The following is a 26,257-nucleotide window of genomic DNA, read 5'->3' as shown; positions in this document are numbered from 1 at the left end:
TCACTGGTTTCACGCTCAGAGCACATTCCCTAGTAAATTTTTGTACTTGTCTACTGCTCCCACCTACCTCAGTGCCCTACCCAGTGCCCAGGGGCTGGGTCTCCTCATTTCTCAATCCCTCCCTGGTGCCCAGAAAAACGCCATGGACAAAGTAGGGCCTGGCCAATGTTTATCAAATGAACAAATCATTCAAGATTTAATCAAAGAATAAGAACAAAATGCCTTCAACCCCTAAGTTGAACTGAAAATTAATCATTTTCTTTAATGATTCAGAAGGCATTTCAGCTTCCTGCATTGCCACAACGCTATTACCCCGAATTATTTCTCATTATCCAAGACCAAGCATGCAGAGGGCCGTACATTTCTGTACTGACACCGGGTCAGGCCCTGAAAAATAAATTTGGAGAAAAGATCCTTGAGATTCCCGCTCTCTGAGCTCGATTTCCTGTTAGTTCTAATACCAAATTGAATAGACAGCATGTTGCATGGAACGAGTGCCAGAATTCACACGGATGCATGCACAGATGTGCAGAAGTGTCCTGGACATTAGTTTCTCTTCTATGTGAATTCTTAGAACCCAGTTGTTCCAGCAAGCCCTTGACTTCCTGTGAGCTGTGAATGATGTTCCCCAACCACAAGGGGGCATCCCAGGAGTCTGTGGCATGCGTGACCCTGGGGGCTGACATTAATCCCATCAAGGCAGGGAGGTGTTGTTGGTCTATGAGAGTTGGAATGGGGTCTCTGCGAAGTTATTCTGTCCTACTCACGAGGGACACCTGGAGCTCCCCCCAAGCCTGTTACATAAGTTGTTATGTAAACTCAGGGAGGACATCCATCTCAGGCTGAGAACTCACTCCTGACCTCAGAGATCAAAGAGCTGGGCTCACTGTTAACTTTATTTCAAGGAATACATGAAGGGACTTTAGCCCGGCCCCCAGCGCACACAGGTCACCAGGCGAGAGAAAAGTTTTAGTGCCCTCATTTAGTTCTGTCGGTTACAGTTTATTTGTGTGGGAAGAAGTCCAAATAGAGTTCTCTCCTCAGCCCGTCTCATGGTCTCTGAGAACTGCCTGTCTCACAGGTTGTAGCGCTAACCCCTGCCCTGGAAGTCACAGCCCATCGTGAATATCACCCTGCAAAAATAAGCAAGATTGGTTTTTCCTATATATATTAAAAAAAAAAAAAAAGCCCTCAGAACATCAGCTCCCAACAAACATTCTTCTGTTGTCCAAACTATTGGCAGCCAGAAGAGATGGGGATTCTCTAGGTCTGGACACAGACAAGGTACAGAGAGCAGCAGTGAAGAACGAAGGAGGGGGAAGGAGCTACAAGTCACGGAGGGCACTGGGCACTGGGCTAAGGGCCTGATGCGAACTGTCTCATCTTCGACAGCCCTCAGGCCTGCATGACATCATCATCTTCCTTTAAGGGATGAGGAAACTGTGGTGCAGAGCAGTCAGGAGCCTGCCCAAGGTGAGCCACCAGAAAGGGAAAGCCAGGCCTCCAGATTGCTCGCTGCACCATCTTGCAGGAGGGACAACAGGCAAGGGTGGCTGCCGCTGGCAGCTATGCAGCAGGGAGAGGGCAGATGCCACTTATTCAAAGTAGTACTTCACTTTTCCAGCCGAGTCGTAGACCTGAATCCAATGTTGTCTTTATATTTGTGATCTGTGGCATCTTTAAGAAAGCTCAAGGAAGCAGGTTCCTTTTCTGCCACAGATGCTGTTCTGACTCTCTGCAAGGAGTCATGGCTGGGAGACCAGCCATTCAACTCACCAGTTCTTTTGGCCTCATGTTGTAAAGTATCCGCTCTGCATTCTCGCTGTCGTGCCTGCTCTCCATGATGGCCAGCAGCAACTTGGAAGCATTGTTCTAATTGGACAAAGAAAGGGAGGAGGAAATGGAGAGGAGCAGCATGGGGGTACTGGCCTGAATGTGTGTGCCCCATCGGTGCAAGCCCTGCACCCTGGCTAAACGAGCGTTTTATCCCATGGAAGACCTGTGGGTCTAGGACAGCAAAAACCACCTGTATGCAACAGAGAACGTGCTACTACAGACCCCAAAACCATGTCCGTGGACTCTGATTTGGGTCAAAGAGGAACATAGTTGTTTGGGCATACTTTCTCCCTAATGCTACCTTATATAAGTCTTGGTGGAAATTGGAAATTGTTTTAAATGTTCATTTATTTTTGACAGGGGGGGTGAGAGAGAGTGAGAGAGTGAGAGTGAGAGAGAGAGAGAGAGAGAGAGCGCGCGCACGCGCGCGCAAATGGGGGGAGGGGCAGAGAGAGGGGAGGGGAAAGAGGAATAGAAGCGGGCTCTATGCTGACAGCAGTAAGTCTGATGTGGGGCTCAAACTCATGACTCAAGCTGAAGTCAGATGCTCAACTGACTGAGCCACCCGGGTGCCCCAAAATTGGAAATTTAAGGGTCTTGTGGGTGTGTGTTGGCACTCTCATGGTGATTGTGGTTGGAAAGAATCTGCTATATAGACCCACGAGCCTTCAGGGCAGGTGTGGTTATAAACCTTGTTATTCAGCCTTGCAGGGCAGAGGAGGCAGTCAATTAAGGTAATTCCTCCCTTTTTAAAAATAATGCTATCAGCTCTCATAACCCCCAATATTATAACTGGAGCACAGCCGACAGCAATTAACAAAAGTGACCCAAAGGAACCGTATATATGCCAAATCCTAATTTCCCATTAGATCAGAGTTTTCACGTGCCCACATCCTGCACTTCTTGGCTTGACCTCATTTTAGGGACTGAGCCTAGGATAACCTGTATGGTTCTTTGTGTACAGGACTGTAAAGTTCTTGGTATGCTATGTTAAGAGAGGGCAGTATTTTTTTCCTCCCCAAGTACAGGTTACAGCAATTCAATCAGGATGCTGTGCTACCAACTGATGGCTTTTCAGAGCACACACATTTCTATCATAATCCACAGATTACGAGATTAGTTGGAAAAGTCACTGAAACGCTGATCAGTAGCATATGAAATTCTGGTCATTTCAAGCTCTCATTATGTACATTCTGATAAATGGGAGCCCGGCACATGAGCTTGAATAATGTTCAAGTCAATTCTACAACACAATTTGTCAAAGGAAGTAAAAATAGCTCACATACAAAAAAATCCATTTAAATCATACACCCAAATCAATGATCCGTTTGGAGTCTTAGCTCTAAACAATGAAGGAAAAATAAAAATAACTGTGCAATTCCTGTGGACTTCTGTGTTAACATCTTCCCTAGTGACCTCTCTTTCCTATGACACTGTTTATGCAATCAATACAGATCAGCTTTAGAGCTAAACCCTGCAGTTCTAGGCTCTTCTGTGGTGATGACAAAAAGTTCCCTGTTGCATATGGGCGTAAGATAGAGGACGGATCTCAACATGACCCAACATGGGAACAGTTAAAAAGGAAATGTGCTCAGTGAGGCCAACACATTTTGAAATACACTTTAGACACCAAGACAGGTTGCAAGTTTAATCTTTGGACTCTTAAAGAATCTTTGGAAGCTCTGGGTACAAATGAGGGTTTTATTTTGTTTTTTGAGGAGTATGCTTAAGAAAGCAACATCAGAAGTAGTATCCTGTCTTTATTTTTTTAATTAAAAAATCTTTAATGTTTTATTTTTTGAGAGACAGAGAGAGACAGAGCATGAGTGGGGAAAGGAAAATGAGAGAGAGAGGGAGACACAAAATCTGAAGTAGGCTCCAGGCTCTGAGCTGTTAGCACAGAGCCTGACACAGGGCTCGAATCCACGAGCTGTGAGATCATGGCCTGAGCCAAAGTCAGACACTTAACCAACTAAGCCATGCAGGCGCCCCAGGAGTATCCTGTCTTAAGACTCTTATTTGGAGGGCCAGACTGAAGTTCTGCATTTCAGTCAGAACTTACAACATGGACCATTCACTTATCTAAGAGAACTGTATTTAGTTTCATAACACTGACCATATCACGTGCTGAGGCAAAACACAAAGTAACTATTTTCACATGCTCCTGTCTTTTGCTTTCAATTCCTACTTGCCTTCAGTTCCAATACAAGGTCCATCCTCTTCTTTCCCAAAGGATTGATGTCATTAAGGATCAGGGCTGTGATGATGTCAATGCCATTGGATTCATGGGTGGCTATGCAGTTCTGAGAAAACACGCACACACACAAACACACACATACACAGATCTTTACACAAATGCTGGTCATAAATCAGATGTCAAAAGCCAACAGGCTCAACTGCTATTTCAACACAATGCGTGCCACTCCTAGTAATGTCTCTAGGGGAGAGCTGCAAATTTTCCGTGAGAAAGTGGTAAAAATAAAAGACAGATGAAAATCGCTAGTTTCAGAATTAACAGTAAACAGCAGGAAAGTCCCCATGCACTGTAACTGATAAATTAGTCGTGTCTAATCCAAATAGTGCAATACAGTTGGCTTTTGTTCTTAAGGGAAAATACAGTGTGTGACTGATTCTGAGTTCTGAGCCCTGTTTTCCCCTTTAAAGGTGTGTTCCATTCTCTCTACATCACTCGGCTTTCGTATTGCATACTTTTGCTTAAGACTTAAGCCTGGAAAGCAAGTTTCCTGTTTAATTCACACAATACCAAGATTAATCATCTTCCTCCAGGTAAGGTCCCCATTTGCAACAGAATCCACTCTAGTATGTTCCTTTTGACAGACCCATGTTTGGCAGAAAAGCAAACTTGAGGTTATAAGGAAATTCACTTAGATGTTAGATAAAGCCTTTTCCTCCAAGCCTGCTGTAAATTTTTTTTGTTCCTTTTCATTTTAACTTTGACTATACCATCTGTCTCACCAGTGAACCAGGCGAGGAAAGTGGATCCAACAACAAGCGAGCCTGGTACTTATAGCCAACTATGACCAGGTGTGTTTGAAAAACAAAAGGTTGTCCCTTTTGTAAAGCATTTTTCTCCCCTGAGTGAAGGTCCTGGCCTTGTTCCCCATGTAACATAGCGTATCACACCTTCCCTGTCTACTGGATTTAGGACTAGCAATTTCCGGGTCCATCTATCCCCCAGGACAGAGCTCAGTTGAGTTAAAAATCATAATCATCCTAGTATCAATTCAAAAACTCACAAAGTTTGCAATATGTCATGGATAAAAGCAACAGTTTTACTCTAGGAACCGTTGGGTTCCCCTCCAAAAATCTACTTCTTGAGAGGCCAAAATCAAGACTAATGGGTCATTCATTCTTTTCTCTGAATGTGGTGTTTAAATTTCAACCAAACATTTTCTCATACTGTTTTCAAGCTGTCTTGTGTGTAGCAAGGTTTCTCTCTCTAGGTAGGTTTCAATCTTTTTCCATTAAGTAGCTTTCCTAGTGTTCAAAATAGAGCCCAGTTCTTGTGTGTCTTAATTTAACACCAACTTTATTATTTATCTCTAGTCAAGTTAGTTAAGTTTGGACATTCAAGCCAAGCCAAGCCAAGCCAAGCCAAGCATGGAGACCAAGGATAAGTCCTCCAATGCCTGTGGTTAGGTCAAATCTTGAAGCATAATAAAGCACCAAAGCTCCTTCTTGACTGCTGGAAAAAAGATCTCTAGTTGTTGCGACCTCCTAGTCCAATAGGCAAATGCTGTGTGACTTCTGAACTAGTTCCTGTCAATAACATTTCCAAAATGATGAACTTTGTTTTTTCCCCACCCCCAAATAAAAATGGAGGTACCTGGTTCTCATGGCACGGTCCTTGACAGTATTCAGTCAGACTTTCCAGGGTTTGGTTGATAAGGGCTACGTTCTTTTCGTTTATATAGAGCCCGAGAAGACCAAGACCTCCAGTAGTGCTTCCGCAAATACAGTCCAGGAACTGTAGTGTCTCACACACCAAATTGTAGTTGGTCTTGTTATTTTGACAACGAAGGAAGTTCTACAATTGGGCAGTCCCCAGTATCGGGGCAGCAAAGTAGGAGAGAAGAGGGAAAAGGTCATACATAGTGACATTTTGCTAGTATCTAATTGGTTGATGTCCAGAATTGATCAGCAGTTATGAAGAGAGATGCAGCACCGGAGAAAAGAGCCCCCAACATGGTCAACTGTGGACTTGATCTATGGCAATGGCCACCAAACACAGGAGCTTGTTCTCCAAGGTGCTTTTCTATGTGATGCTGGGGGAGGAAGGGTCCTCTTTGACAGCCCACTTCAGATGCCTAAAGCCTTTCAGAGTTCTCCTTTCTCTCTTTCCCACTCCAGCCCATGCTCCTCCCAGCAAGTATTAGGTTCAGAGGCATTTGACATTTCAAGAGGCAATGGTTATGTTTAAAAGATGATGGTGTAGTCTGGATGCTGAATGCCTACAGCCTAGTACTGGGGATGGCTCATCACAAAATAAGGTGTCATAAGCTGACCTGAGCTCACTGCCATGGCAGGAACCTAGGTTGTCTTTTTTTGGCTATTTCCATTAATTCTTAAAGGAAGGGGCAGGGATGAGTAAACGTTTGTGTGCTTGTGCCCAAATATATGTTCTCCAGCTAAACAGATCATGTTAACAAGAGATGTAAGAGCAGGTACTTCCTCCATAAAATCAAGTAAACCACATTCAACCACCTCACGAAGCAGAGTCTATTTTGATGAAGAGGAGATTTTTGTCAGTGACTCTTCTTAAAAAGAAGCAAAAATTAACTGCAAATATTCTTTTAAGCAAAACTATAAAAGTTACGTTTACCATAGATGACTGGTACTATATAAAAAGATACAAACAAAAGATAAAATAAATGTCAAAGATACCTTTGATGTGGTAATTCCACTTCTATAAAATAATGACTTCTATTCACAAAGTATGTATTGGAAGTTCACTATAGCACTGCTTATAATAGTCAAGAACTGGAAACAACCTAAACACCCATCAAATGGGGAGTAGTTAAATAAATTATAGCATATCAACATCATTTACTATTAGAATTTAGAAACACCAAGTGAGGTCAATATCTGCCAAAATGGAAAGATCTCTAGGACATACTGTTAAAAGTTAAAAAAAACTAGAAGGTAAATAGCAAATTAATATGTATACACTGCTCCCATCCAAAAATATAGAAGAATGACTGGAAAGATACAACCAACCAGTTGGTTTGTTGTCCATAGCCCCCACATAACTTTAGTCCTTTATGCTCGTCTGTCTAATTAGTCTAAAAATTGAACAATCTTCCAGGTCTGAAAGGGCGGTGGAGCAAAGGACAGATGATTTGGAACCATGTGGGCTTTCATAAGGGGATTGTTTTTCTAAGGGCCATGGAAAGCCACAGTAGGGTCCCACAGCCATTCCTCGACCCAGCTGCCCAGGGAAGGTGCTACTTGTTGGAGGGCCTAGCTGAGCCCCTTATCATGCAGAGAGGAATAGAGATGTATTCAGGAAGAGAACAGGAAACAGCCTGGCTGTCCAAGGCTGAAATTCATAGCATGGCTCTCCAGGCCATCTGCCTCTTAAACTCGTGTTTAAGAGTATTCCTCATTCTCTTTCCTCTGGGGCTTTAGCCACGCTATTCTCTCTGCCTGCCACCCTGATGACTCCTCTTCCTTCAGGATGGGGTCTCAAGTCACTTGTTTCAGGCAGCCCGTCTGAGTCTCCATCCTGACTCCAACAAGATCAGAAATGGCACACACCTCTCTTGGCCTTCCTTACACTTTGTGATGTGCTTATAGAGATGTCTGTCAGCTCTGCCCAGGACCATGCTGACAGCACGGGGTGCCTGGCAGCAGGCACAGGGACCAGAACATGCCAGGTGCTTCATCAACACTGGCTAAAATAATCTGAATTAAATTGAAGGGATGGAGGAAAGGAGACCTAGGAAGTCTTCAAGGCTGTTATGTTTCAACTCCCCATGAAGACAGCTGGCTGCCCTTTCTTGAAAGCCTCTCCCATAGCTCATGGTTTTTGCAGGGTGTTGAGCCACAATGTCTCCTTCCCTAGTTCAGATCCATTTCCTTTTGTCCTCTACAAAAATAGATGGGTGTCACTCACTAGGAGGCTCACAGGGACTGTTTCCATGTTCAGGGAATAGATCTCACCCTTAGTGCACAGTACCCTGCCTTGTTTAGGCTGGAGAAGACCTGTTCTTTCTGTGGTCTTCCTTGGAGGGCAAGGGGCCAAGTTGATATGTGTGAATTAAGAAATGAAAGACTTCAAGTCTGTTCTCACACAGCTGTCAGTGGCCAGAGACCTGCATTCCGTAACCCAGGTGAAAAGCAAAGCCAACCTTTCAGGGGAAGGTTCAAAAGCACAGGCAAAATGGCTCAAGAATAGTCCTTCCCACCAAGTTTCTTACTAATGTGAATGAAGCTTGCTTAAGGCAGCCACTGCCTGTTTGGCAAAGCCAAACGCAGTGGCCTTATCTCTACTGAGCATTTACCAACAGGAAAGTTAAGGTTATAAATATGACAAGCAATGCTGGGCAAATTCAAAAGGCTGGATTCCTTCTCCTCAGGGTTTATCTCCACTTGTTTATACCAGGGAGGCAATCATTCTGTCCTCATGAGAATGTCTTCTCCTCCCTTTGGTACACAAGAAAACCGTGACCCAGAGATCCACCATCTGGTCTGGAACACAGCCAACAGGGTGGTGTTCAGAGTAGCTGAATCCCGCTCAAAACCGTAATTTTGAGAACAAGATTTCTACAAATGTAATTTTATCAACATCTCTAGATGATTCTAACCTTCATCCTTGTGAACCACTGGTTTAAGATCATTGGTTTTCCAACTGGGCCCTATAGGAGAAACCCAGAATGCCCTGCCTCTCAGGGCTCTGGTAGGTAAGGGAGAAAAGGAAAGTTCTTGTCATCTGTAGTTTCTACTCTGAACAGAGAAGTTTGGCTTTCATCTGCTTTACTTACTACATTTCTGCATAAGATCTTAAACAGAGGATTCTGTGGCCAAAACCAAAAAGTGTAACACCACTGACTTGGATAATCTTTATGATACTTTCAAAGATTAAGCTGCTAAGACTTTTTTTTTAAGTTGCTAAGACTAAAAAAAAAAAAAAATACACACACACACACACACACACACACACACACACACTAAAATATACTATATACTCCCCTTTCACTCAATACTACTGTTTTCCATAGAGCAATGTGTTGGAGAATCAAGTGTATGAACGGACTCATTAACAGGTCCTTCTGCCCATGGGGTTCTTAGGGCCTTAGGTCAAAGCAGAGTTTCGTGACGAGCTAAGGTGAAAAATAGAAACTGTGATGACTTCCAGATGAGAAAAGGTGAACTCTAGCAATGAAAGCCTTACTCTGCTTCCACAGCGGGATGTGCATGTGCTGGTGAAGACGTGAAATCAAGAGGTGGGCAGGGGGCCGTGAGAACAGGTGTGCGAAACCAGAACCATCAGGACGGCCTCTCCAACATCTGTGGAGGGATTTTACTCAAGGTAGTCTTGTGTTAGTTCAGGACTCAGCAGATATGAGCTCCTCTGAGAAGCCTTCCTAGACCCAGCAAAGGGGGCTGGTCTGCCTGCTCTGAACCCACAAAACCCCTAAGATGACACCACGACAGCACTCAGCATGCTGCACAGCAATCTTGGGTTTCCCCGGGTGGCTCCTGCCCTAGACTCTCAGGTCTGTGAGGGAAAGGGTGAGGTCTCTATTGCCACCAATGCCAGGCACAGAGCAGGTATTCACCGAGATGATGAAATAAACATACATGCACAGGCACAGTCTCAACCCACTTCCCTCCAGAGCCCGAGGTTGGTGGAGACCAGTGACAGCAGTACAGGGGAACAGTACAGGGCTCTGACCACTCAGCTCAGCCTAGAAATAGCCCCAGCAGCAGGGAGGTCCCCCCATCCACAAAGATGCCACAAATGACTTTGCTTTCCTGCTGGTAGGACAGCCTGGCTTTCCCTGGTGTCATTCACACTCCCGTGGCCAGTCTCCCTTGTGACTAATGGTGTACGTATGGAAGGTGGAAAGGACAGAGCTGGCCTGCAGACACAAGAACACCAGCCAATGAGACAATAACCAATCCCTGCATCTTTGAGTCATGAGTACTTTGTTCAACCCGACTGAGCTACACAGTTCCCAGGCCAGTGGATCTAGGGCCAACATGGTCCAAGTCCAAAGTAGGAATATTTGAGCAACAGGCAAGGAAAAAAAAAACAGCCAGGATCCCACACTCAGACACAGAGAGGGATCAAGCGGGGAAGGTCAATGGAGGAAGTGAATGAACAGCAAAATGGAAGACAATGGGGGTTAGGGAAAACTCTTTCAGATTTAAATATGGGCCAAATCTGGCCAATTGATGATGACCTTGGATACACCTCCCTTTTCAAAGCTCAGGCTCTTCAGACCAATGTGATTAAAAATAAAAACCAGTGTAGAAGTAATTAATAGTGCAGAGTTCACCCAGTTACATTTCATTATTCTGTCTTACCATGTAACAATGTAATTTCTTACTCAACTTCTCCAGGCAGAGACTCTGTGGCAAGTTTTAAGTATGAGGGATTTATGGCCCTGACCCTGAATGGTCTGGCTACAGGTGACATATGAAAGGCCATCAAATCATCTGATAAAGTCAGCAATACAAATATTTTAAGACAGCACCTTTAACTTGCCACGTGTGGACTGGAATTTTCTTTTCATACCATCATTATTCAAAGAACTAAAGTATCACTGCCAACTTGTTTATTTTAGGAGAAAATATTCTATCTTAGCAGAGTTGTTCAGACACACTTTTCTTGTTAATCCTCAATCCCTTTTAGGCACAGAAGGGTGTTTTTCCCAAAAGCCAACAGCAAAACCAGGCAATGGCCAAGGACCTGGTACTCTAGCATGCTTCTCCTAAGCAGTGAGGGGCTCCACAGATCTATTACCATTCAGTAAAAAGAAACTTATCTCTGGAATCCACCCTTAGCCGTTCCATATAGGCTTCGCTGGTGGGCAAACTTTGCAAAGGAGAAAATATGCTATCTTAACGTAGTTCTTTAACACATGAGCATTACCATCTCCCGGATGGTCTGGGTTCAAGTCCCAGCTCTGCACTCCCTAACTATGTCCGCTGAACCTCAGTTCCCTCATCTGTAAAACAAGTACAAGGGGATCAGCAACACTTAGTATCCAACATACCCTAAGTGCCTGATAAACATTGGCCATTGTTTTCTTTCCAACAATAATAAAAAAGTGAACAGAAGATTTCTGGAGTAATCAGTTCAACACATATATTTGAGCACCGATTTGTGTAAACCCTGGTAGGCCACTTCATTCAACCAACCATTGCTTAAATGAATTGAAACTTTCTATGTGTCAGATTTTCTAAGTCTCGTATATTTAATCATCCATCCATCCATCCATCCATCCATCCATCCAAGTTTTACCTGTGCCAAACAGGGGCATGCTACCACATGCACGCACACAGAGGTACATACCCACGTTTAAATATGTACGAAGTAGGCACCTGTACTGGTGAACAAGAGATTTGGTTCCTGTCCCTGAGGAGATGGTGTGGAAGACAGAGAGACAAACACCTCAGTTGCCCATATGTCAGAACCATTCTGGGCCCTCAACTCAAGGATGCTGGTGGCAGGGAGAGGAGCTGAGACGTCTGAGGCTGCCGGCAGCTCTGAGGAGCTGCAACTCCCAGGGCCCAGCCTCACCTGCAGGTCTCGGTTGTGGTTTTCACACAGGAGCTGCAGGAACCGGAGAATGGGCTGCATGATGGTGATGACCGCACTCATCTCCAGGTCATCCTTGGTCTTATCCGCCGTAGCCTGGGCACCTTCCCCAGATGGGTAGTGATCGTCGGGGTCAGCCTCCCTCCTGAAGGTGGTGAAGGCTTTCCTCGTGGCAGCAGAGGCCTCCAGGAGCTGATCTCGGACCTCTTCTGTTATTTGTGTTGAGGGCTCTTTGGCTGGAATGCAAACGTGAGATGATCAATGCTGCTCACGCCTCAGGAGTACTATTCACTGCATGAAAGAAGAGGTTCAAATATCTAAGTTCTGGTATTCATATAAATCTTCAAGGCTGGCAAAATACTCCATGAAGTCACTTCTCTTAGTCCTTAGGATTAAAACTGAGTCAAGCCATGCCAACTTGCTCACGGCTCTGACATTTCATCTATGCTTGCTCTGTGTTTTAGAGGAAAAGCCTTAGCATCAGCTTTGTCAGCCTCACAAACCTATATGGCTCTGGGCCTCAGTGTCCTCATCTGTAAAACAGGGAGAACATCAGTAAATTCTACCCGGAGAAGCTTCTGGGAGAGTCAACATATCAATGATTCCAACTGTAATTACTGCTATTGTAATGACAACTGACTGAGCCCTTTATTAAGTGTGGAGACACTGTGGTTAAGCACCTGATGTATATTTTCTCATCTAATCCTCAGAGTAACCCTGTGAGGTAAATACGCATTAGCTTTAAGAAGGTGACACTCTGCACCCAGACTGCCTGGGTTTGAATGCTGGCTCTGCTGCCTACTTGCTACATAGCCTTAACAAGGACAAGTTAATCTCTGTGCCTCAGTTTCCTCATCAGTAAAATGGGGATAACAATCCTATCTATTTTACAGGGTTAACTTCAGTTATAAGTGAACTAAAGGATGTAATAAAGGACTTTGAACAGTACCTGGTTCATAGGAAGCACTTAGCAAATATTAACCTTTCTTCTTCTCTTAATTCCGATTCTAGACCAGTGGTTATAGACTGAGGCTGATTTTCCCCCATCCCCACCCAGGGGACAATTAGCAAAATCTGGAGACACTTTCAGTTGGCAGTGGGAGCAGGCTAATGGCATCTACTGGGTAGAGTACGCTGTTTAACATATGCTGTTAAACATCCTACAGTGCACAGGACAGCCCCCTCCAGCAACGAATTCTCCAAATGCCAAATGCACTGTGGCTCAGAAACCCAGTTCTAAACATAAAAAAAAAAAAAAAAAAAAAAAAGAGAGAGACTCAGAGTGGCTAAGTCACCTGCTCACGGCCATTTTACTCCAACCCTGGTGCATCTAACTATTATTTCTCTTTAAGTGACATCATGCATACAACTTTAGAAACTTTCAAATATTTTTTAACATAACAGAGAATTAGCTGACAAAGGATAGACACCCAGTTTTAAAGTGTATATCTTCGGGGCCCCTGGGTGGCTCAGTCGGTTAAGCGTCCGACTTCGGCTCGGGTCACGATCTCATGGTCCGTGGGTTCGAGCCCCGTGCCGGGCTCTGTGCTGACGGCTCGGAGCCTGGAGCCTGCTTTGGATTCTGTGTCTCCCTCTCTCTCTCTGCTCCTCCCCTGTTCATGCTCTGTCTCTCTCTGTCTCAAAAGTAAATAAACATTAAAAAAAAAATAAAGTGTATATCTTCATTAACGTTTTGTAACATTAAATTAAAAATTACAGAGAAAATTACAAATGGATTTCCTGCCAATAAAACCCTGTCACCAAGAAGAAGGTATGTTAATTTTTTTTTCTTTTTATACAAGAAGAAACACCGAGGCACAGCAATTCAGCTCAGGTTACTCAGGAAGAATTAGATCATAACCAGAATGGTGTGCTTCTTTCTGAAAGCCTGAGACAGAATAAAGTTTGGAGTCTAGAAGTCCAGCTGGTGAGAGGGCCATGCGCAGGAGAGCGCTTACCTTTTTTCCGTGATGGGGCATCCCTGTCTATCTCATCATCTTTCTTTTTATTCCCTAAGTCACTGGTGTTCACAGTCACTGTTGCCTTGATTTCCTGCTGGGCCACCTTCATTCGGTCATAGAAGACCTTGAAGAATTTTTCCGACTTCTTATCTTCTGTTAACCGGCAGAAAAAGGAGTGCTGCCAAAGAAAACCCACGGATTTTCAACACTGTGACAGATCAGTGATTGAATCCCACTCAGGACACCAAAACCTCATGGAGATCAGAGCCAGCCAACAAAACCTCACAAACAGTTTATAGTTCAGACCAAAGTTAAACATGGTTCTATGCACTATCATTCTCTGGATTGTATGGCCTGAGGTTTTCTAAACAGGGACCTCAAAGCAACCTGCCATGGATGTCTTTGATGGAGCAGTCATATAGGCTTGGGAAGCATGCTAAGGGGTGTTGGGGAGATTCCAGCCTACTAAAAACAAGCCCCTGCAAAACAACGCCATTAACAAAGGAAACAATGTATTTTTTTGGTAATTACTGTAGGTCCAGTCCTGTGTTTAAGGACTTCCAAGAGTCCCTCAACTCTGCACAGCCTTGTGAATATACACAGATGAGTAAGATGTGCTACCTTCCCCTATAGGGCTCCATACCAGGTTAACAAGTCCCTAAGTAAGACAAAAATGTGCACATAAGAAGGGTTCTAGGAGCTACACAGACAGTTACATCACAGAAGCTCAGAGCTGGCAAGGAGGACAGTGGGCCAGAGCGATCTCAAAATCTTTGTAGAAAAGGTGATTTTCACATCTTGTCTAGAAGGACAGGTAAAGAGTGGTTAGATGAAGAAGCTCAAAGTTAACAGGTAGCTTGCCTCTTGGATGCACATTTGTTTTTGGACCCACTGCAAGCAATCATATACACTGTTGATATAAAAACACAATATGGTGTCTCAACTTCATTTATGAGTGTTCGTTTTTCACCCCTTTGCAAACACCACGCTGTTGTGAATTATTTACATAAAAATACAATACGGTCATTTCCAGAGGAATAAAACAAAGCTCCAAACAATATATTTGCTTCTCTCAGTTGGATCTTTCTGCCAATTTCATATCCTCCCCCATTTGGAAAGATGGCATTTCCCTACAGAAGGTAGACCTAGGCTTGCAATCCTAGAAAAAAGTAAAATCTTACCAGCCTTTGCAACCCCTTAACTCCTCAATCTCTCACTCCCTCCCAACACACACCTGCTGCCAGATTCAGCAGGCCCCGGGAAAGCCACCATGTTTCCATCTGCCAGAAGGCAACTGCAGTCACCATGACCCTTCTTCTAGCCACTAGCCCATATGCTATATTGACAAATGTCAGTCTCCTTTGCCTACAAAGCACTTCCTGATTGTGCTTTTTCCTCTCCCTCCACTGTTCTTCTTTACTTCTGGTTGTTTCCAACATACAGCACAAGATCCATCCTTCCCACTTGTACTTCCTGGTTCTATCTTTTCCCCTCCAACTACTCTCAAGGCCGGTACAAGTCACTGCCTGCTTACTGCTTGGTTGTACTGTGTGTCACTGAGTCCACTAAGACTCCCACATTCTCTGAACCAAGCTCAAATCTTTAGTGTCCTCGATTGCCCTTTACCACCTTGTATTTTCTTACAGGTTTCTTATTACTTCATCCATCGTTCCATTCATTTACCCCTTCATCCATGCACCTATGCATCCATCTATCTGTTCATCCATCCGGTATTTACTGTGCACCTGTCATGAGTTGGACACTACGCCCATCGCAGAAGATAACAACAGTGAACAAAAAGGGGCCTGGACCCTGCTGCCTTCCCATGAAATTGGCAGCCTGGTAAGGACAGACATAGTAATTCAATAATCACCCTAATGATGTTTTACTAAAGTAGCCATTTATCCTTATGACCCTGACCCAAGAGAATGGGTTAATGGGCTAATACTGTGGCAGATGCTCAGTGCCACCGCCTTGCTCTTCCTTGCTTTGCATGGCTCTTCCCGTGGCTGGGTCCCCTAGTAACATCACCTCCTCAGTGAAGCCATCTCTGATAATCCTCCCTGAAGCAGCAACCCAGGCAACTGCTTATTCTCCCATGCTTTGTTTTATTTTCTACTTAGCAACTGGTATCTGTTGTATTTGTGCTTTACCTACTTACTGCATGTGTTAAGCAGAATGTAAGTTCCAAGAGGGTAGGTGCCTCACCTCTATGGTTCACAGCTGTCTCCAGAGCACCCAGAGGAGGCCCAGCACATAGAAGGAGCTTCCTAATTATCTGACAAAAGAATAAATACAACCCAATACTTCATGGCTCCTTTTAACTATAGCCTCCCAATCAGATCCTGCTTATATTCAGTGGCTGTGCCAGATGTGAATCCTCAACAGAGACTAATTCTAGAAAACTTAATTAATCAAGATATGAAAAATCAAGTTCTAATCGTTCACTCCTTTGAGAGCTGATACATCCACCAACAAAAGAAGTGTGGGGATGAAGCACACAACCTACAGCCACCTACCTAACTGGGGTGACTACAGTTTCCACCAAAATGAACCAATACAGCGTCTTGCCCACATGGGGTCATGGGGTGACAGCACCAGAAGGTGGCTGGTCAGGGCAATTAACTTGAGTTGCTACCCCATTAATCTTCTCGCTGTATGGAGGCAACTGAACAAAGCATCCTTTGGACAATCTGGTCACTCAGAAAAAACAAATGCACTTTAAGTAGGTGAGCAAAAAGATAAATAACTAAAGCCTTCCATCTGTCATATTTAACAGGGCAACACAGCACAGACTGACGGCCAGCTACAAACCGCACTGCTTAACGTCTAGCCGGTTAACCCAACAGATGTCAACTGATAGCGTCAAGGTAAGAAAGCCTCTTATGAAATGGGAGAAGGGCAAGTGACTGAGGATTACACACTTCTATATATGTTTTGCAATGGCCAGTATATTTATTTTACATTATTTATATCAGTCCTTAGTCTCTCAAGGATCTGAAGCAGCTTTATAAACAGAATGTGGTCAACAAAATAATAAAGTAGACACGAGGGTACAGAGGCATCAAGAAGCACAGAGAACTGGAATGAAACAAGGGTGGTGCCTGGAAGATGGAAGAAATGATTCAGGGCAGTCCTAAGTCTCTGAGGTACCCGCCTATCAAGCTAAAATGGGAGGCATACTCCACCAGGGTTATTATTAAGTATCAAAAAGAAAGATGCTGCCACTGCCTAAAAGGAAGGAAAGCATTCTTTAATGACAGGGTTAGAGGGCAGGCTTTCCAGTCAGACCGCCTGGGTTCAAGTGCCGGGTCCCTCACTCACTAGCTCTGTGCAACTTACTCACCTCTCTGGACCCACATGGAAGGGCTGCTCCCATGTACACCAAGTGCTCAGCACAGGGCCCAATGAGCGTCAGTTTTTTTGTACCGCCATCACATCAGTAGGACGTGGAAGCCCCATGGTGAAGGCATCCCCCTGAGTGGCTAGGGCAGGATAGCAAAGCGTGAGCATTCTGTCTCCAGAGTCAGAGACACTTGGGTTTCAGCACTACCACTCATGAGCTTGTGTCACCTTAAAAAGTGACAACATCTCTGAAACCTAAATTTTCTCATCTGAAAAATGGGCATGGTAACAGTACCTCACAGTGGTTATGAAGCTCTAATGAGATAATCACAGTAAAACGCACAAGGGCCAGTATTTCCTGACTGTTTATGAGGTGCCAGGAACTCAGAGTAAAACTTGCGTGTGGTGTCTCACCAAAAATCCTACAGAGGCAGTTATTTCTCCTTGGAGATCAGGGGACCCTAAAAGATAATGGGCATCAAGTATTTAGCACACCCCCAAGATGCCCACACCGTGACAAATGTAACCTTGCCAAGACGCTGGTGAGACCCAAGAGCTGTCGCTTCAGGTCTCCTGCCTGAGAATCTAAATAAAGATACTCTGAAAGGAAGAAGCTTGGTCTCCAAAAGGGAAGCAGTACTATCTTGTGTAAGAGGAGAAGTGAAAAGTGACAGCAGTGCAGAAGAACTAAGGTACCTCCCCCACAGAGGCAGGATGTGCCACGGGAGAAACGGGGGGCTGAGGAACAGGGGCCCTCAACCAGAGGCTCGTGGAGACAGTCACTGCCCCTCCCTACTGGACTTAGCGAGCCCAGAGCCCTACACACAGTTCAAAGGCCTGTTTGATCAACCTCTTACTGTGATGCTCTGTTTGGAGGGCTTGGGAGGAAAAGGGGACACCCCCCTCTCAGGACTGTTTCCCCAGATGCAGGTTGGACCTCAGAATGGAGGCAGCGGGGGGCTCGTCCTCCCAGACCTCAGGCTCTCAAAACAGGGCCTTTCCACACGCCACGTATCCACTCCTCCGTGAACCTACGAATCACCCCTTTCTCCATCTAAGAACCAGTAGGCAGGTAGAGACTGTTTTGCTTTTGCAAAGGTTTTGCTGCACCCCACCTGGCAGATTTGAGGTAACCATTTGGTGGATGCCCCTGGAGAGTGTGAGTGGGGAGACTAAAGGGAAACAAGAAAACTTTCTGGACTGAAAGAAATATGCTAATTAGGCTGGCGGTAGACAGAAAGGTGTGGTAGGAATAACAGCAACAACAAGACTATACCTGGGACCTGTGAACATGTCACCTTACAGGGCAAAGGGAAACAAAGTCGCAGACGGGATGGAGGTTGCTCATCAGCTGACCTTAAAATAGGGATATTATCCTAGATTGTTCAGGGAGGCAATCTAATCATAAAGGTCCTTAGAAGAGGAAGAGGAAGTCAGATGCCATAAGAGAAGGACTCCATTCAGCACTGCTGGCTACAAGGATGGAGGACGGGCCATGACCCAAGGAATCCAGGTGGCCTCTACTGGAAAAGGAAAGGAAACAGAGTCTCCAGGGGAGAATTCAGAAAAAAACGCAGCCTTGCCAACACGTGGATTTCAGCCCACTTAAGGCTCATGTCAAACTCGAGATAAAAAATCTGGTTGTTTTAAATCACTAAGTTTGTAGTAATTTGTTACAGCAGCCGTAGAAAACGAGTAGAGCTATAAACATTTGTCAAATCTGATCAAACCATACACTTATCATCTATGCACATTAGAGTCTATAAATTATGTCACAACGAAAAGGGAGAGATGGTAAAAAGATGGGCTTTGTTCCCAGAAAGCTCGAGTACTAGGTAAAGTTGTCCAGAGAAGGGGCTACCCTCCGAGGCCAACCCCACCGCAGACGGATCTGTGATGCTGCCCTCACCGCTGCCCTTTCATTACCCTCCATGTGTCTCCACAACACATGGGACCTCAAAGCCCCTTCCATGCAAGCTGTCTTGTCAGCATGTTAGGAGACTGCCAAGACAGATATCATCATTCATAAATCCGTCACATTATATATCAAAGAGTTGGGTTAGGAGAGGTCAGGGTCTTCCTGCTCCCCCGTCCTGGGCTCTTTCTACCATCCTTCCTTTTTAAGGAACACATGGAAGCCCGGCCCCAGTGGTTGGACAGGGAACTCAGAGGAAATGAAGGCTGCTTTGGAGGGCAGACCCATAGAACCAATTCCAACCTCACAGACAAAGGGTCTGCTTGGAGTAGCTTTAAGGAAGTCAGGGGTTGGAGCAGATGAGCAAGTGACCAGAGGCAGTGGCCACCTCCATAGCAGCTCTGGAGGGCAGTGGTGGCCACGGGGGGGAGGGCGCTAGGCGTGGCTATTGTAAGCCAAGCTGAAAGACAAGAACCACAGAAAAATACTTATCACAAAATGTTAAAGCAGGAAGCACTCTATTCTGGCAGTTTCCATTTCCAAAGCTGTTCCCAGCAGAGAAATCGCATTCCCTGCCTCCCTCCACAAACACCATCTTAGGGAAAGATGCCATGTTGAAGGGAGATAACGCAGAACTGTTCAGCTTGAAGCAGGGTGGGAAGAACCGTCTCTCTGCCACTGGAACTCCTCCTTAAAACGGCAGGCCCAGGAAGTCTCTTTAGAAACCACCACTTCAGTCTGGCCCTCCACATTTTACAGAGGAGGCGACTGAGGCCTAGAGGGGCAAAGGGACAGACTAAGGACACAGAATCCTTGGCTCCTGACCATCCATGCTAGTCACTTTATGACCACGCTAGGCTGTGGCTGGGTGACACGATGGCCTGAGTGCACACTCCTGCCCTCAGATAACTGTCAGGTGGCCACAGGTGGCCCTCATTGGGCTACTTAAGCTGTAGAGGTTCTAAGGAACTGAGGTCTTAGTTTTAAATAATAATGAAAACATTGTTTCAGGTTGCTCGAAAATAGTAAGATATTACCTTGGCAGCCACCCACTATGGCCACTTAAATCCTTGCAAAGAAATGGAACATGGTTTATGACAAGCCCACCCAGCTATTGAAATAAGAGGCACCCTGAAGTCAGAGACTTACAGACAGTGGCAGCTATTCTAGGAACAGGCAGGCAGTGTGCAGGAGGGGGTGGGCGGACACTTTTCTTCAGGTGCAAGAGGTCACAGTCTCAATGACACTGCAGGCAGGGGGTCCCAGAGCAGAATGGGAAACAGAGGCTTTCCCTATGCTCTGGACACAGACCAGGGAAGGTACGAGAATGAGCACCTTATTGAAAAGCCATCTTCCCCAGAGTTCAGAGACTTGAGGGGCAAAGACAGACTTTGTACCCCAGAACACAGAGCCAGCCAGCCAGCCTGCACCTATAGGAACACAAGGCCTTTGAGAAGGAAGCAGCCCTTTATAGGTGACTTAACTCAAAGAATGGGGAATGGCAGGAAGCAGAGGTAGACATCATCCCAGATGGAGCCTGTCAGGAGCAGGGAGAATCCGGGAGCAGCGGTAAACAGCACCAATGGGACAGCTTCAAAACTTTGATCCTGCCCCAAAGGAAAGCATTTCCATGTTGAGGTTGGCCCACCTTCTAGAAGCCCTTGTACTAGGCCTGGAGGGAATCCAGAGGATGAGCTTTTCCATTTCACTGTCTAGTACTACACGACTTGACCACCAAAGCCCATGAGGTTCCCTCTGGATGGTCACTTATCTGCTGTAAAATGAATTAAACTCTCTGAGTCCCACAATTTGAAGAATGTGACTGCTGACCAGATTCCTCCACATAGTCAGATTTCTCTCTTCTCACTCTACCTCTGAAACAAAAGGATCTCAGACTTGGCCTTGGGAGTCTTGGGGACTTGAGGAGACATCTCCACCCAGACCTTCCCAGTTTGAACAGATCCTCTCTGGGTGTCACAGTAACAGCAATGGCTACCTGTGGAGTTCTCTTCCTGTACCTGGGGTTAACTGAAAGTTTACCACTTCCTGGGGACCTCCTTTCTATAAACTATGCTATAGTGAATGGTAATTGAACAGTTCCTATTTTTTAAGCACTAGGTATTTTATACATATTATCTCATTTAATCCTTACAACTATCCCATGAAGTACGTATATGTATTGTTATTAATCCCACTTTACAGATCAGGAATCTGAGGCTCAAAGAGGTTAAATAACTTGCCAAGTCACACAGCTAGGAAATGGTAGTGGTGCCCCAGGACTTAGTCCCCATTTGTCTGTTACATCAGCCCATGCTCTAGACCACTCCGCTTTGTTAAATACCTCTCACCTGAGCAAGTCTGTCAACCTCTAAACACTTTCTAACTTTTTATAATCCAACCCCCACCCCACCCACCCCCAGTCTCCCAGCTGCACAAACACAGACTATTCTCACAGTAAAGAAGAGGTATGGTAGACACACATGTGAATGTCCCAACTTTCCTCTGAGGCTTGATGCACTTGTTAAGATGGGCTCCCAAATAAGGTCCCTCTGCTAGTTGAAGATTTGCCAGGGCTGTGGGTTATATGTGAACAAAACCATGGTCACACAATGACAGCTATAGGTCTTGAGTCTTTTTCTTAGAAACCAAGGACAACAATCAAAACACAAGACCATGAACCCTGAACTAGGTGATAAAGCACACGTGATTAGGCATAGCTGCTTGGAGAACTGCAGGTCTGGAAACTTAAATTTTAGCCTTCTCTCCCCACTAACCAGCTGCCTGACCTGGGCAATTTACTTAACTGCACTTATGCCCTCAGTTCCTTATCTGAACAAGGAGACTCTTACCACCTGCCTTGTCTGCATCACGTGGAAGCTAGGGGCCCATCAAGGTTGCAGCTAGGAAACATTATGTGTGAAGAACACTTTGATTACCATGGGATCCTATTCAAACCCAAGGTGCTGCTGTTATCTTTTCAATTCCCCTTTCAAAGGAAGGGTATTAGAACATAAGACAGGTGGATCAACCTATGCGCTGGGTGGTACATGATGAGCAAAGTCTAGTGTGCAAAAATCATCCAAGGATAAACAATTCTAGCTGATACTGGCAGGTCAAGATGGCCTCTAAATGGACAGCAAAAATACAGTAAATAACAATTCTCAGTAACTGTCACAATAAAGGAAGTTAAAAAAAATTCCAGCTGGTATTTTATTAGTTACAGAAACCATTCAGATTCCTTTGTACATAAAAATAAACAATTTTCCTTCCATTTCTCAAAGTTTAATGTAACCCAAGGCACAATACAAGCTTGTTGTCAAATGTTCCTCTTAGTCCCTAATCTTTCAACATAAACTATTTTTCCTTTATTTACTTACTTATTTTATTTAATTTAATTTTTTTTTTTTTTTTTTTTTTTTTTTTTTTTTTTACCATTCTTGATTTGGGGAAAAGTCTGATGAATGAAAAGGGTCTAATAATTAATAAAGTGGTCAAGAATCAAATACTCCCCTGGTATAAATGATCACTCTAAGAAGGAAATTTCTTGCAAGGTTTGAGATGGGTTTTAACCGGTAAACATCAGGAACTTTCAGCTCACCAAGCTGTGTGAGGATGTCTCCAGCTTTAATGAGTTTAGAAATAATACACATTCAAGGCAGAAAATAAAGAAGTGATGAAGCAAACCAACTCTGGGTTAGAAAGATATCCACATTTCAAGTTCATTTTTCTGAGAGAAAGTTCTCCCTCATCTAAACCATATAGCTGTCTTTTGAGGACTTACACAAATGCCCTATTTCAATTACTCTGCCAGCTAGGGCTGGACAGAGGCCACCTTCTGGTACAAGGCAGATTTCTAATGCCTGAGAGAAGAGGTGGGGGACAAGGAGATCCTCACTCGAATTAGTCTGGTCACTGAGCTCCGAGTAAGGGCCTGAACTTCCAGGTCAAAGCCAAAGCAGTGGCTCTTCATGATGCTTCTTAAGGTGAATTAATTTTGGGTTTAGCAAGCAGAGAAGTCCAACCTGCTCTATAAAAACCACTTTTCTCCTGGGATGGAAAGCTTAACAACTCTCCTTTTTTTTTGTCGCCCAGTGCCCACAGGAATCAGCACCTGTGAAGAAAGTCTGCCCTGTTTGGTAAGGAGGCTGGTCCCCCCTCAGTGTGGATCAAAACACTAACAGTTTCTCAAATATTCATCAACAAACAACTAACAAAGTGTACTCCCACCCCCAATATTTAAAGGTGCTTTCTTACAAAGTCCCTGTGTGTATAGGTAAACTGTAAGTAAACATCTCTAGCAATATTTAACAGAAATATCAAACAGTTTTCAGAAAGGCAGGTCAGGCATCCTTCTAGAGGACCTTGGACCTTTGACCAAGGGAAAAGACATTAAGGAGACTCCACATTTTCTCTGGGTTCAATTCTCAAAACCCACCATCTTTTGTGTGTGTGTGATGGCACTGTCTCTTCTAGCCAAAGATGGAAGAGAAAAACATAAAGTCTCCAGAGGAAAAGATGACCAATGGAATGTGAAATAGTTCCAACGCCCAAACTTGCCTGACATCACAGTGGACTGTAGTAGGTACCTCCTCAGGAATCTTCTTTGAGGGCAAGAATGCATCATGGTTGCTCTTCACGTCAACATGAGGCTTATAATAAGGAAAGGTGGGTGTGTATAGCAAACAAGACTTTGATTAGACTTGACGAAGGACTTTTGTTAAAGCACTCAGGGAGGTTTGAGAATCTGTCCACGGACGTCTACTCAACTAAAGAAGATGATGAGAACAATCTCAAGTGCATGCCTGGGGCTGCAGGAGGGGCTCATCAGCCTTCAGGAGTGCCCTCCATGCCTGCTTCTAGGATTCAATGAAAAGTAACTTCTGGCGGTTAGGGTGCTCACAGGTCCCATTTTGGCTGCCCACAGACTTGCCATGGCATCTGTAACACGAGCGAACAGGAGCCTTCTCGGCGAGCCTCCAACCTGTGCCATCAGGCCTGAGAAGACATGTGTTGGAAAACTCTTAACACCCCAAATTTCGACTATGCATCCACACTAGAGGGCACAGGGGGCCAAGGCTGAGTCTGTCTGTTCCCTCCCACTTCACTCAGGGTGACATCTGTGCTACTGAGAAAGAGGACTAACACACGAATTGGATGGTAAGAACTTTGGTCTTTGCTCTTCTTTCCATTCCATGTGCTGAGGGCCATTAATCAACATTGACCGACTTTTCCTGCCCTAAAACCTATAAAGTTCCCCAGGGCATCCAACTTGAGCTCTGTATCCTTCACACACCCATTTCCCCTGTTTGCACAGAGAGCGGCAGGGGCTCCAAGGAAGGGCTCTGTATCCCTCACACTTAGCAAGGTCCAAGTGGATGGGCAGGGATGGCTGAGGAGATGGGTAGGTTGGGACAGGTCATTTGTTAGCATGCAGCCTCAGTTCCCTCACGTGTAATGGGGGAAGCAAGAGAAGTACCACCCTGCTGACAGGCCTGCCGGATGGAGTAAAGGAGGCACCATGGATGAGAGCCCGGCAGAGGCCTGGTACGTGGTGGCCACTTTCCCTTCTCTGCTCTCAACAAATCTATGACAAATCCACTCGACCATAAAATCCAAAGAAAAATAAATCCACTCCGGACTGCCAGGGGCAAGGACACTGGCTGGCAAAGAGCAAAACATCAACCAGAGTGAGTGCCTTCCTGATGGAGATTCCAGTCACCCTGAGTCCTCTGCCCAGCTCAACCAACTCTCAGGTGACAGCTCCCCTGTGAACCCCAAAGAAGAAGCTCCAGGACTTGCATCTCCCAACCCCACAGGCCCATTTCACTAGGTACTAGCCCACCATGTAGCTTCCTTGTGGCTGCAGAGAACATACTTGGGATTTGACAGTAAAATATACAGATGGCCAAGAGGATGGAGACGGCGGGATGAAATTACACAGCACTCATCTGTGTAAGTGCTGCGTAATATATTATGGCTTTGGCTTCAGTAACGTGTATCCAAGCAAATGATGGCCAGAGCCAACTTGGTGCCCTTTAGAAGCACTGACTAGGGGTTGGCAGGGGCCACAGAGATCACTTAATCCAGCCTCCCACCTGACGACAGGCATATTACCGGGGTCCAGCCATCATTAGATGCCCTGCTTCCCGCACCCCTCCCCGATGCTATGCTTCGACCACCTTGACCTCCTCCAGCTCTGGCAATAGACCAAGCCCACACCAACCTGTCTGTCTGAACACCCTTGCCCTCTGCTCTTTACATGGCTGGTTCTCATCGTTAGGTTTGGGCTTAAAGGGCACCTCCTTGGAGAAGCCTTTCCTGACCATCCTAAGTGGGTTCTCCTTGACATTCTACACCCTGGTTGCTTCCTTCCTCATGCTTCTCCCAGTGTGTTAATTATTTAGCTGGTTTACTAGCCATGTCTCCCACTAGACTGTAAGCTCCTAAAGGGCAAGGACTGACTACATCAAGGCCAACTCATACAATGCCTGGCACCCACTAGGTGCTCAGTGAGTATCTGCTCCCTTGAGGAATGCACAATTCTGAAGGAGATTTATTTCCAAAAAACTTAAAGTGAATCAAGCTTTGCATGACAGTAGCTAAAGTTTAACTCAATTACCCAAAGATCCCTGTCTGCGAAAGCCCAAAGTCCTGCCAAATGGAGAAAATGAAGCATTCCAAAGACCAGGTGAAGGTGGCTGATGTGGCCTTCTAGCCTCTCACAGGCTTATCAGGTTTGTACACATGCCTCGGTGATAGGCTCAGGCTACCTGAGATCCTTAATCCATCTAGTTAACTGTTAACTACTCTGGCCCCACTGACACCTGCATTAGTAACTATGGAGCGGGAAGGACAATCAATTGTGAGCCTTCCACCGACTCCCCGACATAACTACAGGCTCTTGGGCTGAACAGTTTGTGGGGTTGTGTTGCAAGGAGGCTAATAAAAACATATTTCTCAAACACCGTATGGTGAGGGCAACTGAAATGCATCCTCCTCAAAAGCAATCTAATTTTTTTTTTTTTTTACATCCTGAATGCAGAGGGAAGCAAACAGCTTGAAGATGTTAGATGGTTTATAGAACTACCCCTTCAGTGTCTGGGCCATCTTGATGGAAGCAAGTTTAAAACCCAGGCATAAGAAAGTGGTAGAAACATCAAGAGAACCTTTGCCATTTTCAAAAAGGAATCTGGGGGGCCCTTAGGAAACATAAGTGGGCAGAGATTTATCAGTGAAAAGAAGGGTCGTGGCAGAAGTCCCCAAGCCAGCTGTGGAGGTCTGTTAGGTTCTGAGGCCTAGGTTCCTTACTTCTGCACCAGGTGCCTTTCCTCTCGCCAGGGCAGGATTCACACTGTTGGCAGTTTCTAACAAGAAAAATATTTTCAACCATGAAGTTAACTCTGCTGGAAG

At 45.1% G+C, this 26,257-nt stretch overlaps 1 protein-coding gene across 6 annotated transcripts in view; it reads right to left on the bottom strand.

The window, feature by feature from the left end:
• The window catches only part of ITPR1 (inositol 1,4,5-trisphosphate receptor type 1), a 328,207-nt gene that overhangs the window by 60,136 nt on the left and 241,814 nt on the right, over window positions 1–26,257 (bottom strand). For all 6 annotated transcript variants that reach the window (XM_043587979.1, XM_043587980.1, XM_043587982.1 and 3 more), the window contains 5 exons: window positions 13,585–13,765; window positions 11,609–11,862; window positions 5,684–5,884; window positions 4,029–4,139; window positions 1,777–1,872 (listed from right to left, as the gene is read on the bottom strand). In XM_043587979.1, the coding sequence (XP_043443914.1) occupies window positions 1,777–1,872; window positions 4,029–4,139; window positions 5,684–5,884; window positions 11,609–11,862; window positions 13,585–13,765 (843 nt within the window). The remainder of the gene's footprint in view (window positions 1–1,776; window positions 1,873–4,028; window positions 4,140–5,683; window positions 5,885–11,608; window positions 11,863–13,584; window positions 13,766–26,257) is intronic.

The sequence above is a fragment of the Prionailurus bengalensis genome, chromosome A2, assembly GCF_016509475.1.
Source record: "Prionailurus bengalensis isolate Pbe53 chromosome A2, Fcat_Pben_1.1_paternal_pri, whole genome shotgun sequence".
In the NCBI taxonomy this organism is placed as follows: domain Eukaryota; kingdom Metazoa; phylum Chordata; class Mammalia; order Carnivora; family Felidae; genus Prionailurus; species Prionailurus bengalensis.
This window is presented reverse-complemented; position numbering and strand designations above follow the sequence as displayed.